This window comes from Carica papaya, chromosome 7 (genome assembly GCF_054855325.1).
Source record: "Carica papaya isolate Zhongbai chromosome 7, ASM5485532v1, whole genome shotgun sequence".
NCBI lineage: Eukaryota > Viridiplantae > Streptophyta > Magnoliopsida > Brassicales > Caricaceae > Carica > Carica papaya.
Genome location: NC_142315.1, coordinates 13,060,657 through 13,075,449, shown reverse-complemented (window position 1 = coordinate 13,075,449; position 14,793 = coordinate 13,060,657). Strand labels below are relative to the sequence as shown.

Sequence of the window (14,793 nt, the reverse complement as noted above, 5' to 3'; positions counted from 1 at the left end):
TGTATTAATATAGCGCTGAATGAGTTATTTAAAATCCAAACTGCAGTAAAGATCAAAATAATAGTAATGAACTTCGAGATTTCAAAGGACAAATGGTGAAGGATAAAAAAAAAAAATTAATATATAATACAAATTATTTTTCTTGTAACTAGGGATTTAAATTTTGACCAAAAAATTATTCTTTTTATACTTTTAAAAATTAATAAAAAGATCTTCACAATTTTTTTTTTGAAAAATTTATCTTTACAAAATTATGAGAAATTTTTTTAATATATATTATATGATAAAATACATCATACAATTTTGATTCATCAAAATAATATTCAGATTATATGATAAGAAAACGTATCATATATATTAATATAATGAGATATGATCAAGTGACATGATATGATGAAACATATCATGTTATTTTGATCAATTAAGAAATGTCGAGATAATATAATTTTTTAAAATGTGTAATGTCATTTCATCATATATAAAAATTTTATATTTTTAAAATATTTGTGATAAAGTGATGTAATGAATTTATCACATTATATATGTGATAATAGCATTTTAAGGCACAATTTTTTAAATTATTAAATGCCTAAATGGACTTTTTTTTGGTGTAATAACTCTTTCTCCCTTTAAATCAAGCAAAAGTTCTCTCTTTTTTTTTTAATGAGCTTATATTAAATCCTTAAATGAGTTTTAACTTGTACATTCACTCTTATAGAGAACAAATGTGAAATTTCTTCTTACATTCTTTAAAATCTTGTAAAAGATATGTGAAAAATCATGTTAAATGATTTGTATTTATGTAAAATACGTGAATGGTGAGTTAGGTATTACTAAAACTATATATTGTAAGAGTTTGTTGGAATATTAAAAAACTCAAGTTATTGACTTAAGATATAGAACTTAGGGACAAGTTGATAGTTGAATTTTTATAAACCCGTGTTTTAATCTTAACTCGTTCCATACTGATTCTACTTATTTCTTTAACATTTTGTGTTCTAAATTTTTATATATTTTTTGTGTGAAGATTTTTATATAGAAATTTTCAACTTTTTTGAAGATTAATTTGCTTTATTCTTGATTTTCTTAAATATATAGGCTAAAAAGATAGATATTAAAGTTTTTATTATACATATTCTAAATTTAAAAATATTAGTCACGATTTGTAAGTTACAAATTACAATTTTCTAATTACGAATTGTGGCCAAACTCTTCAGATTTGTCTAATAGCAAATAATGACTATCTAGTTTAGCAACTTTATTTTGTCCAATTTAGTCTAATTTTAGCTATTTTTACCTCTTTCTAATCTTTTTTTTTTTTTTTTATAGTTTTATGTAATACTCGATAACAAGATGATAGTGTAAAAGACATACTCCGGTGGTCCATGCTAATTATAGTTATGTAATTAATATTATAGTAATGATTAAATGTAAAAAAAATAATAATCTAAATATTTTAAAGTATTATCCAGGTGAATATTTCTAAAATAGGTAATGTATTACCCTATCAAAACAATTTTGGATTCCCAAAATAGATAGGGTAAATTAAAATTTCTTATCCTATCTACCACCAAATTCAATTATCTTAGTATTATCAAAATTTAAATATTTACATGATATATATATGTGTGTGTGTGTGTGTTGTTCTTTTTTATCTTTTTGCCACACAAAGACAACTTATTATTATTACCATTGATTTGATAAGGCATTTTGGGACTTGATGGAAACTAATATTTAGTATCACATTGCTAACTTCTCAAATATTTTAACTTCTTCAATGGTGGGCTTAATCTTGAGCTATTTAATCAACAAGATTGCATGAAGTTATTCATAATTAATATATTTTTTTAAAATAAAAAGTATTAAAATGGATCGATGCATTCAATGTTATTAATAAGTTAGAATATTTCAACACCTTGCACTATTTTTTTATGGGATAATAATATGAGGAGGAAGCTCAAATGTTATTAATAAGTTAGATATTTAATTATTGTTTTGAGTTTTCTAATTCTATGATCCACATTTATTCATTTATCATATTGATTATGAAAAAGACTCACTTCACTTATTTTAAGAAAAATGAATCTTAAGTTTTTATAAAGTAAAATATTTTTTATGACTCGTTCGAATAATCTTTATTATCAATATAAAATTTTGAAAAAAAAAATATATTTATTTTTGAATATAAATCACTAATTCCAATGATGAAGTTTTGCAGAGAGATGATAAAAGAGATATACTTGTCTCAAGTGAGAGGCTAAGATTGCCTATTCCCTCTTTTATCAATGAAGCCTTTTCATAATTACAATTTTGTCCTATTCTAACTAACTCCCAATGCTAGCAATCTTGGTGAGTTATATAGCAACGTGACAAAATATGAACTATTCTTTTTTATTAAGATATTCAAGAATCTATTTTTCATTTTACGTTATATGAGATTTTTTTTTCAATTTAATTTAATTTTATTTATTTATTTATTATAATGGGATCAAACAAGTGGAAAAAATAATTTTTTTTTGGATTTTTGGAAGCAATTCTTTTTTTTACAATTTTATTCGAATCATCTCCAAATATTGGTGAAGAGCCTCTATTTATGAGGGGCAAGAGTTTATTCAAAAATTTTGTATGGAACTTGTTAGTACATGTATCCATATATTTTACCAATATATATATTTAATTAAAGATAGCTTCATATTACACTAAGACTTTAACATCTTAAAATATTTTATTTAACTAAATCTCATTCAAATGCGAGTAAGCCTAATCAATTAATAAATTTATCCATTACTTTTTTTTTTATTTAATTAATCAACTATATTATTTTCATTGACTAATCAAATAATATTTTGAGTAGATCGTAAAATTTGAGTGACTAAAACACTCAATTCATCCAGATCATATGTTGAAGAGAATTCTTATTTGATACAAATGCCAACTGGTCAGACTTTTTGATTGAATGTCATAGTCTGTCAAATGTCTTACAATATACTCATGGGCATTTTCACGCCTTCCAAGTACCTCCTACGGTTTGTTATACCCAAAATTAATTTTTCCTAAACAAAGAAAAATCTCAACAGTGATCCTGACGGGAACAGAAGAACACAGCAGATATCAACTTAGAGAGTTTAGAATAGCTTCCACTATCTGCAACTTCCAGAAAGTTACAAAGAGTTGGAGGTCCCTGCTGTTATGCCAAGTAAATGAAATTTTCAAAGTTCACATGCCAGCTGCTTCTGATCACCTCTCCTTGAGATCTGCAAGCATGACATAAAATAAGCAGCGAGTGTAAAACATAAATGCTAAAGTCATAAGCTTATTAGATACACGTACAAATCATAACCTCATCCACTCTTTCGAAATTCTAATTCCTACTTCTCAAGATAGAAATTGAACCCCTAGCATCAATATTCCAGGAGGGATGAGAGTGAATAAGAAACAAAAAATTAATATTGTCATTCTATATATCAAAACTATTATAACAATTAAAGATATGAATTAACTAGGAACGAATTAGGAATTGAACCAAGTGGATATAACTCTGATGTGCACTCGGTCCCAAAAGAATATTTGGTCTCAGTTTGAACAGATAGGCAAATATAAAGAACTAAAGATAAACCCAAAGCAATTAGCAGCATATATATCTTGAAACTGACTGAAGATCTCATTAAGCCAATAAATTGACGTTGGTATCATTGTCAAAAAGACAGTTGAAATCATTTATTCTCTCTGTTGCCACTTTCTGCTATCCAATATCCTGAGGGAGGGAAGGATTTTGATTACCATTTGGAAATCAGAGATATGAATTTCGAATGATTAAACAAAAAAATTATAGTCATGTTGATTAACCAATTAAGAATTCAGGCCATGACCTGGGGGAACCAAACGAACAGAACTTACCATTGTCATTTTGCTGTGATTCACTTTGCTTTTTTTCTGGAACATGCTTTTCAAGGAATTGCTGAATTGTTCTCCAGTAGTGATCCCCACCAGACAGCCAAGTATCCATATGCATCCCATTTGGAAATTCCACAAAGGTGCATTGTCTGTTACGAGCTGCTGCTTTAGCATACAACATTTTCATGTGCACTGGGGGAACCATCTCATCTTGCAATCCAGATATAAAAAGGATTGGCTGCTCAATCTGTTGTTAAGAAACTCAAATTATGGAACACATGCACGACTAGCAAGAGATGAAACAATTATAAGAACATAAAGGAGAAAATTAGAAGAATATCATTAAACAAGACATAAAAATCTTTGTTTCCAGTGCTCTCCAGATTCTCTTATTTGGCAAATTAATAAAGTCAATATAAGTAAATGGACCAGTACTGCCTTTTTTAAAGCTAATACATGTTTACAGTTGCTCACCAAGATTAGCAAATTCTTTCTTCCCCGCCCATATGAGCTGAGATTGTGCATTCACAAATCAAATGCAAAGAATAAATACAAAAAGAGAGAACAATAAAACAAATATAATTTAGATGGAGAAACAGGAACCCAACAAGATCAAAGATTTAGATGCATTAGCAAAACAGTCCAAAAGAATCGGCAAGAAACCAAGAGTACTTGCAGCATGTAGTCTTACCTTACCAATGACATCTATGGTGCTCCATGGAGAACGGACAAGAAAATTAAGAATTTTTGGACCTTTTGAGCCACTTCCCCCAATAAACCACTTCAGGAAAGGCAATAGAACCCCAGCCATGTCTAGAATAGATGTGAAAGTGTTCTCCAGTATCAATGCAGAAACCTGAATCACAGAGATTGGACAGAATGTGATAAACCTAGAAGATTATATGAGATTTGTTTTTTAAAAATGAAATAAATAAAGGTTCAGAAAAACAAAAAAAGAGAAATTTGAGAGGGATTAACTGAAACTATTAGTTGAAGCAGAAAACAGTTGTCTGAAAAGACAAAACTGAGTAAGAATAGATCCAAAACCCTGATCCAAGATGACTTGCAAGGATCAATTATAGAGTGCAGTGTGAAAAACCTTTCACAACTAGTGGGAATATCAAATTTACTGTCTGGACAGAATGTATACACATGGAGCTGAATCATCTACATAAATCAACCAACAACAGAGAGAAAAAGATAACCTAGGAGAAAGTAGTATTTAATCATGTCATTCTTTCTGAAAGGAACAAATCTGTCTCATTGGAATGACGCTAAGCATCTCACTGTAAGGCAACGAAAATCCCATTGTCATATGTACATCAACTTAAACGTAGGAAGCTTCCACAGAAGGCAAATACGGCTGTGATTTCCTCAATCATAAATTGACCTTATTAATTGGTGTCACATTATTAGAGTTATCTTGTGCTGAAGTACCTACTTTTGCTTGTTAAAGTAGTTAAAAAGATTTTTTCATGTGGACAATATGCATCTAATACCCACTTGTTATTCCAAGAAGTGCTACCATCACTTACTTTCAAATTACGCCACCATTTCAACTGATGAACTATGAGGAACTGCTGGAATTAATTTCACAATATCCTATTCAGGCTAAGCTAAATATTGTTCTAAACAAACAGTTAGTTTTGCACATACTGCTAACCAAATCATTTTCTTTTTTTTTCTTAAAAAAAAAAAAGAAAAACCACTGGATGAATTTCATGTCGCACATATGGCAGCACAAAAAAGTGAGGGTATATCCAACTTGTATATAAAGTGGAAGATCAAAATGTTGCTCCAACATCCAGGAAAAAAATAACGCATTTGATGATTGAACGGCACTTAAAAAATGGAGGGATCCAGTTGCAGAATAAAACTTAACAACCTTCCCTCTTGGTAATCCAGAGTAGGAGAAGACTAGACAATAATATGAAAACAAAATTACTTCAATGTTACCTTATCAGGATTGTTTTTGGTAAGCGTAGCTCCAACAGCACCCCCAAGGGACCTTCCAAATACAACTATCCTAGATGTGTCAATATCAGTCCTTTGATAAAGATAATCCAATGCAGCCTAACAAGAATCAAGTTCAAGAATAGCAACTGATAAATTAGGAGTTTAACATAACAGCTTTTCATGAATACAAGAATCAAGAGGAATTCCAACCTGAGCATCCTGTATAATTCCATGCTGAGAAGGATAGCCATCGCTCGCCCCATAACTGCATAAATGAAAAATGAACTACATCCAGTTACATATGCTGCATGCATATGGTAATTCCCCCAAACTTAATTAAAAAAATAAATCAAAAAAAGTGCCACTAAAGAACAGCATTCACGTAGAATGTAGCATATACACACCCTCGATATGAAAGCATGAAGACATTGCAATGCAACCTCTGCAACAATATCCGAATCATTTCTAGACGGTGCGCAATATCTGTAGCATGTTAGTTAGGGACCTAATACAGGGTTTTTTTAGCAACAGTAACGGAAGCTTCTTGATCGCAAAGAGAAAAAAGGAAGAAAGCTAATGTCAAATGAAGTGAATATGTAGAACAAGTAGCAAACATAAACAAAGATCAATATCCTCGATGAGCAACAAGAATAACGATGAAGTTACTTAGGATACTTCCAGCATTCTCTTGGAAGAACAGAATGGTTGGACCTGTAAAATCAACAGAACAATTTCTAAGCCTTTGATAGCTTTTACTAATCAGAAACAAGAACTGCAAGAGTGCGTGCCAAGAAAACCAATTGTTTGAAACAAGTAAAAACAACATCTTAAGGGAAGGGAACACAAAATTGGTCTCGTTCGCTAGAAATCTGAAAGTCTAGCATTTTGAATTTCCACTCAAATTTCTAGGAAATCATTTAATTCTAAAGCTAACTAAATTAAAGCAACAAAAATGGCAACTTTTAGTTCACGAACAAAATCAAGGACAAGCCAAATTCTTCTAATGAATGCAACATCGAATTAGCTAAGATCATGTTTGGGAGCATAGATTTCTCGTTTGTTTCTTAGTTAATTTAAGGCCAAATTAAACTTGTGATGCTGAAATATTTTACAGATTGGAGGTGGTAAACCTCGAAGCAAACCAAATTGGGAAAGAAGCAATAAATTTGCAAGGCTCAGCACACTCAAAATTCAAATCCAACTGAAAAAAAAACCCTAACAAGATTTTAGAAAGCATAAAAGAAAAGAAAGAAAGAAATTAGGTGAAGAAGAGGAGAAAATGGATCGGACCTCGGCAGTCGGGGAAGAGCCTGATGAACCAAGAGTGGAGGCGGATGCCGTCGGAGGATCGGAGCCAGACGTCCTCATAGATGAGACGGAGGCGGGCGGGAGTAATCGGGTAGGACTTAGTGAGTCCGGGAAGCACCGGGACGTAGACAAGTTTCTCTTGAAAGGCGACGAGCAGCGCCATACCAGCCATCACTATGCCCCCAACTCCGTACAACAAGGCACTGACATACGACACCATGTTTGACTCGGCTTTTTCTCCTTCGCCTTTACTCTGTTGCGGATGACAATTTGTATCTACGTGGTGGTGTTTGTTGGATTGGTTTCCTATTCAGTTTGCTCTGATGCGCTGAGCAACGAAGCTCACAGGGGGGGGAATATTTGTGGGGGGGTTTTTTTTTTTAAAGACAAAAAAATTTTAAAAAATTGATTTCAGATATTATTTTAATTTTAGTTGAATTAATGTTTATCAATTTTAAATAAAAATATTATTTCTTGATTAAACAAAAAATAAAACGAAATTTTGAAAATATTTTATTTATTTATTTTAGTCTATTTGCATTTCGTAAAAATTTCTTTTTTAAAATAATAAAAAAAGCAAGCTAATACCGTGTTATTATAAACAATAAGTTTTACCTGTAAAATATAATAAAGGAGATATAACTATCATTAATTATATATTATATTGATAATTTTAGCAATAAAGAGTGATTTTTTTTTTTTTTTGTGGGGGGGGGGAATTTATGGGAAGATGAGTGAAACTATCGTGACTTTTAATTTTATATTTTATTTAGTAAAAATTATCTTTTATCTCTTCTAATTTTGTATATGTAATTATTAGGCAAGTAAGTTTTTTTAAGGGGATTCTAACGTAATTAATAATAGTAAAAATAATGATATTGAAAACAACAATAAAATTATTTTTATTTGTGTGTTGATTGTTCTGTAAATATGAGCGAGTAGGTAGATACATACACGATGGCTTTTTTTATTATTTTTGTATTGTATTGGCAATGAGTAGAAAGTGCATCAATGTTAAAAGTGTGATGGAATAACAAGGTTTTAATAATTATCAGCCGTCCAATTACTAGTTGTTCGATCTTTTTTTTTTTTTTACTTGTTTTAAGAAAAAGAAATAAAGAGAAGGGAGAGAAGAATAGTAGTTAATTATACATGTCAATCAAGCTTTTCTTTCTTTCTTTTCTTAATGTGAATATGATATTTAATTAATAAAATATATAAATTTTTATTAATTATAATCTATCAGTTTATGAATATTGTAACGAAGATGAAAACATTTTATAGATGTTGATAAGATTGGTTTCAACATGATTCTATGATAACTAACTACTCTGAAGCTTATTACAACAAATCAATACTAATTTTATAAATAAATAAACCCTCTCAGTCTTATATAGGACCCTTCAATTTACCAAGGGGAAAATGAACCTGATTTAATGCTTTCCCAGACAAGTAAAGATTTAGAATACAACAAAAATCTCTACCCATTTGTGACAGTAATTGATTTGAATTTGAATTTGAATTTTCACGCCCACCACCGCTTATTTCTTGAACGTCAATCCTGACCCAAAATCAAAGCATTGGTTCTATCACCACCACAACTATTACCTGCGGCAGAAGAACCAAGTACAATTTTTACATCACTGAAACATGGTGAAGAAAAAACATGGAGTTAAATAACCAAGAATACCGGGAAGTTATCGACATTAAATATGTAAGAAAAGATATAAGATACATAAGCAGAAATGGCCATCTTTGTGCTTTGGCAAATAACCATAAGTGCATCCTGATGATTGGATGGGAAACTTGAAAGAAACTAAATTTCTAATCACACGAGGACCAGAAACGTATTACAGCTAACATGGGATTTGAATAATCACACAAAAATGGCGGAAAAAAAAAAAAAAAAAAAAAAAAAAAAAAAAAGAAACACCCATTATGATCTTATATACTGGAACAAGTGAAAATTTTGAAGAACTTCACCAAAAAGATGATAAGCCCTTCCCCTTTTATAATATTGCAGTAATTTTATCGGATTGCTTGAATCAATGACAGTATGTTAATTATTGAACTATAGATACTAATCCTTCTGGAAATGGAAAAGAAAGTACTCACCTTTTGAATTTAAAGCTTTAAGTCAATGTTTTCCGACATTTTGAAGATATCAGAATAAACTCGGTCTCCACCTAAGTCCTCTCCGCTAGCCCCTGCTGCAACTCGTAGTATATCCTCAATCAATGCAAAGTTCCCCATTATATCAACATGTGCACCACTCTGAGTGCCCCGCCCTTCCAGAAGATTAGCAGGTGGGGCATGATCATATTCCCTTATGTAAGTGCGAATTCCTGAAGGATTGAATCGAGTTTTACCACGCCAACCTTTTGCACACATGAAACCAGCACTCAAGACAGGAACAGTCTCATCTCCATTGGCAGAGAAAACTCCACCTTTTAGACATGGGTCGTCATTTCCACCATCGGCCGAGGTATCTATTTGAAAGGGAATATAACACTCAGAAGCAGGAGTCAATTTGTAGACATATGCTCGTTCCGTAGGGATTCCAACCCCATACATCGAATAAATTTCCATGTCCGGAGCATTTGGCAACCTGAAAAGTAAAGGATATTAGGAGACCTAAAAAATGACTACTAACACAGCCAATGAACTTCTATCATGCAAACTCAAACAATAAGTTTAGCTGTCATAACATAGGACAGACAATTTCAAAGCAAAAAATAACTGCCATAGGACTATATATTGTACATATATAAGGTTGTAGCTTTAGATCATCATAGGCAAGAAACAAACAGCTAAATCTTAACAAAGAGAAGTTGAAAATTATCACCTGCTTTCCAAGGGATTTGACCAATATTTGTAGTGTTCATATTTTGGGTCATTCAAATTATCAGCTATTCCATGCGAAAAATGAGCACTTCCCCGTGACATCAGCTTTGGGGCAACAAAATGGAGGAGATCCAATATTGATCCAGCTGTGTAAACTTTGTAATCTGCAATAGCTTTGATTCCTTCAAAGCCCATCTCATGGTATTCTGTCCACACATCACATTTGCTCCTGTTCGTAAGGTTATTACCCTTAACAGCATCCTGTCAAACAATAACCATTAATTACAACACCATCCAACAGATCTATGGGACAATTAACTAAACCAAGGGGATTCATAGAGTACAATGAAGACAATAATTTCCCCAAATGTGATATGTATTATCAGAAATCAAATATTAAAGGAGCAGAAAACAAGATGCTAAGATAACTAAATCAAGGTGCATGATAGAGTACAATAAGACAATAATTTCCCGAAATATGACATATGCATGACTAGAGATAAATAGCAAAGCAGCAGAAAACGAGGATACTAAGATCAGTTGATAAGAAAGTGGGGAGAAATCAAACCTGTCAGCTAAACTTCTATGTCATATCATAATCCCAAATAACAATTTTGGAGGGAGATATTGACAAGCAAATGTTAGACTTCTTATAGATCACATGAGAGAAGTGATAGTAACAGTAAATAATAAATTTCAAGTTGAAGATTACCCTAAAATCCACCCTCTTGATCTTGGAGGAAGGTGCTTCAGCCACATCTTTTCCAAATGATATAATTCTCCCATACTTCACTTTTTTCATTTTGACTGAATTCTCATTCCCATTTTGGCCTGCAATGTTTGAAACATTGTTCTTTGGCTTCTTACTACATTTATCGGTTTCTTCAGGTGACCAATCAAGACCACCCCATATAGCATCCCCGCCTTTTGGAATCATTGACATGGTTGAATCCCATGTACGTGTCATTCGCATCATATGTTGTAGAGTTTGAAGACCAAATACATCCTTATCCAAGACACCTGGTGCAAAAGCCCTGTTTGAGAATTAGCATATCTCAAGATCCGAAAATGAAATAGAACCTGGTCTTAGATTACTTTATGTTTTAAAGATTTATATGAAAATCAGATAACAACTATTTAGTCAGATCTTTATAGTTCCATGGAAAACCTGGCCATTGCAATGTCTTTGGCTTCAATAGAGAATAGCCCTGCAACTGCTTTTGGAACACCTAAAAAGGGTCCTCCAATATTCATAACTGCCTTTATATGTCTGGCACACCAATCTGATCCGCCACCACCACCCATGGGCATTGGTGCCTCAACCCATTTCATAAAATGCAGAAAATATAGGACCCCCATTGAATGTGGAATAATAACAGCTTTTTTTCCACTGGTAGCTACCATGAGTTCTACGTAACTCTTTATCCTACTTAGTGTCTGGTCTCTCACCTGATTATCCAATTAGGCACGGAAAGAATGAGCTAATTTGTGGAACAGAAACCGCAGAAATTGCTTAACAAAGACAATGCACTAACAGCTCAGAAAATGTCTTGGAACTGCGAGAATTAAAATTTTCACATAATACCTCAGTGTTCTGAAATGAAAGTCTCCAATCATATGCAGCCATATACATGTTTTTTTCCTCATACCCAATGCGAGCCAAATTAGCAATTAATACAGCCCAGACAAAGTAGCCAGCTGCAAAGTAATCCGCTGCCACGAGTCCAGATACAGGCCTGACCCTTATACCAGGAGAGTCCAGTCCAGTTTCATTATCAAGTGACATGTGCTCAACCCAACATAACGGTCTGCATAGGAATGGGAAAAAACAATGGGATAAACACCAAAAGATTATAAAATGCCTTGGGTGACTTAACTCTGAGAAACATCCAGGCCAGGTAATATACAATTATACCAAGTGAATGATAATCAAATAGAATCTTTTAAGAAAAATTAATAAAGTAGCAAACCACAAGGAATGAACCATTATTAGACATGAGATGGTTAGTTTTTTATTTTCTTACAGTGTTTTTTCCTACTCCCAGTAACATTCATGCTCTTAAAATTAATGATATGCTAGCTCCAAGATCAAGGAGCATAAACCCTGCACTTTCTACCAACAGTCTATTTCTTTTTCATTTTTGAAAAGAGCCAAAAGTCTATTTCTTGCAAAGAAACTGGGCTTGCCTCAGTGAGAATTTCAGAGTATACCTCTGAACACTCAAAAAGTGAAACACGTTCTTTCTCATGTCATTAGAAAAGCTGGTTTAACATCAGTAAATTAAAAGAAGAATTGCTTATACTCCAGAGCTCTGCTTTGCAGAATAGGCAACTCATACTTGAAAAATGAATCAATAAAACAAGAGACTGAAATGGATGGGAGAAAGATTCCACAAGCCTGTAGTTAACGAATGTCAAGAGACATAGGATACAATAAAGACCCATGGTAGATCAACAGGAATCTTAACTACATAAAGGAGAAAATTGGCCATAAAAAACATAATTCATAATATTTAATGGATTTCCAACAATAATCCTACATCAGAATTCTATGGATCTTGATATTGTTAATGATTCTCAACCTTTGAACTATGTGGAACTTATTTGCTAGCAGCAAAAATTAACTACTATGGTAGGCATTATTCAGGACTTTAGACCTCTTAAGTATGATTTTCATCCAATGTCTTGACCAAAATGTAAAAAAGTTCACTAAACTAGTACAACGCAATTGGAAAAAAACACCACCATTGAAGTTCTCTGCTCTAAAATACACCAGTTACAAAACCAAAAAGTTTCTGAAACATTAAAAGCTCAAAAGAAAAATCCATCATATACCCCCGCCCATTTCAACAAAATGTAAGCAGCCTTCTAAAGTTCCCTATTTCCTACAAAACTTCTGACACCAAACAAAGTAAGAAGAGACCAGACATAACATTTGAAACCTTAAAAAAGAAGGAAATACGTTAAGTCTCCCACAACTTTATACCTTGCTTTTAAATTAGGTTGACCTAAACCAAGTTTAGATGATTGAACACTGAATTAGGAAAATAATAGTCTCATTAAACAACAATATGTGAGATAGAGTGGAACCAACTTCAATCTTCCAAACCAAAATTTATACAGTATGGCATAAAATAATTTGCAACCAATAATTGATTGAACGTGAATCGCTCACCTCTCTGTAGTCTACAGATCCTGTATCACCACACACTGTGTTCAAACTCCATATCCATGAACATATAGGAGACAATGCATTTTGAGAAAAACTTTGCAAATTCAAGTGAAAGCAGTAGAAAACTTGACAAAAAGTCTACTGTATCGTCACTAAGAAGGCTTAAGTCACTTGGGTTTAATCCATTAGCCTTTTAAAGACAGCAAATAAAGCTTAAGAAACAACCTGACCCATTGCTTCCAAACGATATAACCCATAAGGAAAGGAGCTTTCAAACTTGCTGCTCCTACTTTTTTCACACGTTATTATTCTAAAGAAGATTGAAAAAGTAAATAAATAAATAAATCTAAAATTTAAATCCCCAACCAAAGGGTGTATCAATTATAAACCCAACAGTATCGGAAAAGCCACTAACCTTTTATACAATTCCCCAAATGAACCGCCCCATAGTCTCTTCCTAAACAACCCTTCGGCGCATTGATGGCCTTCCCAAAGCTCGAGGCCGCCGGTGACAATTCCGGGCACGAACACCACAGGGTGCCTCGACGTCAAGCCCTCCTTTCTCAATTTAACGCCTGGCGGATCCGGCAATGGCCCCGTGATGGCCTCCGTGACGTATTGAGGGAAGGATGGCGGCACTGCGTTGTATAGAAATAATAAAAACCACCACATGGAGCATATGAAGCCAATAAACCAACAACAGGTATTGACGCAGGACCATTTGTTTGGATGGGCGTTGTCGTCTTGGTCTTGATTTCTCTTGGGTCTGTCTTTCTTCGCATTTTCTTTTTCAATCTGAGAGTGATCTTCATTCTGCTTTCTCTTGGGTCTATCCTTCTTGTTGCCATCTTCTTTATCAATCTGAGTGGAGGAGTCGTCTTCGTTCCGAGGTCTGGAGGCGCCGGGTGCCTTTCTGCGCCTAGCGGACGACATAGTTCTAATTCTAAGGATAAGACCTCGTTACAATAAATGCTTCGATAGTTTTGTTAATCAAGTCAAAAGAACAAAAAGGGTCATAATAAAAAACATCATCAAATAAATTTGTGATGAACATAAACGTAAAACATGTGTTTTAAGATCTATGAAATGGGCAATGGAGTTTTGTCGTTTCTTCCAGAGATCTTGGCCTTGGGACCCGCCGTGACGGGATGAACAGGTGGCGGGAGGTGGTTACTTCATGAGGGTAACGGTGGTCAGCGAATCAGAGGTGAAGAGGAAAATCAACGGTGAGAAATTGCGTGTTCATGGATGGATTTAACCTAGTAGCTAGTACAACCCAGAAGCTGCTGTCTGCTGCTGCCGGATTCTAATGGTAAATTTTAGAAAGTCGATTCATGGGGAATGAGCTTTAATTATTACCACTTTAATACTTTTTCTTATAAAAATTGGAAAAAAAATTAGAAACAGAGAAGTATCCATCCAATTCTGGAAATTTTATCACGTGCATAAATTCAGGTTTATTTTCAATTCACATTTTAAGTTTTAACTATAAAAACATTTTAATGCTTTAATTTTCAACTAAAATCATAAATGAATTATAGACAAAATATTATAAATTAATTTGAATTAACAATCCCAACTCTAAGGTCTTAAATTTTTAGACTTTTTAACACTTACCA

General features: G+C 33.0%; 2 protein-coding genes across 3 annotated transcripts; both read right to left on the bottom strand.

Moving 5' to 3' along the window:
• Nucleotides 1-2,898: 2,898 nt before the first annotated feature.
• On the bottom strand, nucleotides 2,899-7,518 carry WAV2 (alpha/beta-Hydrolases superfamily protein). 2 transcript variants are annotated; one of them, XR_002540249.2, is made up of 9 exons: nucleotides 7,141-7,518; nucleotides 6,526-6,561; nucleotides 6,255-6,333; nucleotides 6,061-6,115; nucleotides 5,851-5,967; nucleotides 4,586-4,750; nucleotides 3,898-4,141; nucleotides 3,654-3,754; nucleotides 2,899-3,254 (listed from the first exon to the last, which is right to left on the bottom strand). XR_002540249.2 is itself a non-coding variant. In XM_022046359.2 (8 exons), the coding sequence occupies exons 1-8, from the start codon at nucleotides 7,376-7,378 to the stop codon at nucleotides 3,238-3,240; spliced, it is 951 nt and encodes a 316-aa protein (XP_021902051.1). In that variant the 5' UTR covers nucleotides 7,379-7,518; the 3' UTR covers nucleotides 2,899-3,237. The 2 variants fall into 2 exon arrangements, 1 of the variants encoding a protein (XP_021902051.1); XM_022046359.2 differs by lacking the exon at nucleotides 3,654-3,754.
• An 896-nt stretch (nucleotides 7,519-8,414) lies between these two features.
• LOC110817685 (phospholipid:diacylglycerol acyltransferase 1-like) lies at nucleotides 8,415-14,506 on the bottom strand. The gene is made up of 7 exons (XM_022046325.2): nucleotides 13,590-14,506; nucleotides 11,588-11,810; nucleotides 11,171-11,451; nucleotides 10,715-11,036; nucleotides 10,004-10,263; nucleotides 9,274-9,766; nucleotides 8,415-8,766 (listed from the first exon to the last, which is right to left on the bottom strand). Exons 1-6 carry the CDS (start codon nucleotides 14,105-14,107, stop codon nucleotides 9,283-9,285), a joined length of 2,088 nt encoding a protein of 695 aa, XP_021902017.2. The 5' UTR covers nucleotides 14,108-14,506; the 3' UTR covers nucleotides 8,415-8,766; nucleotides 9,274-9,282.
• Nucleotides 14,507-14,793: the final 287 nt, after the last annotated feature.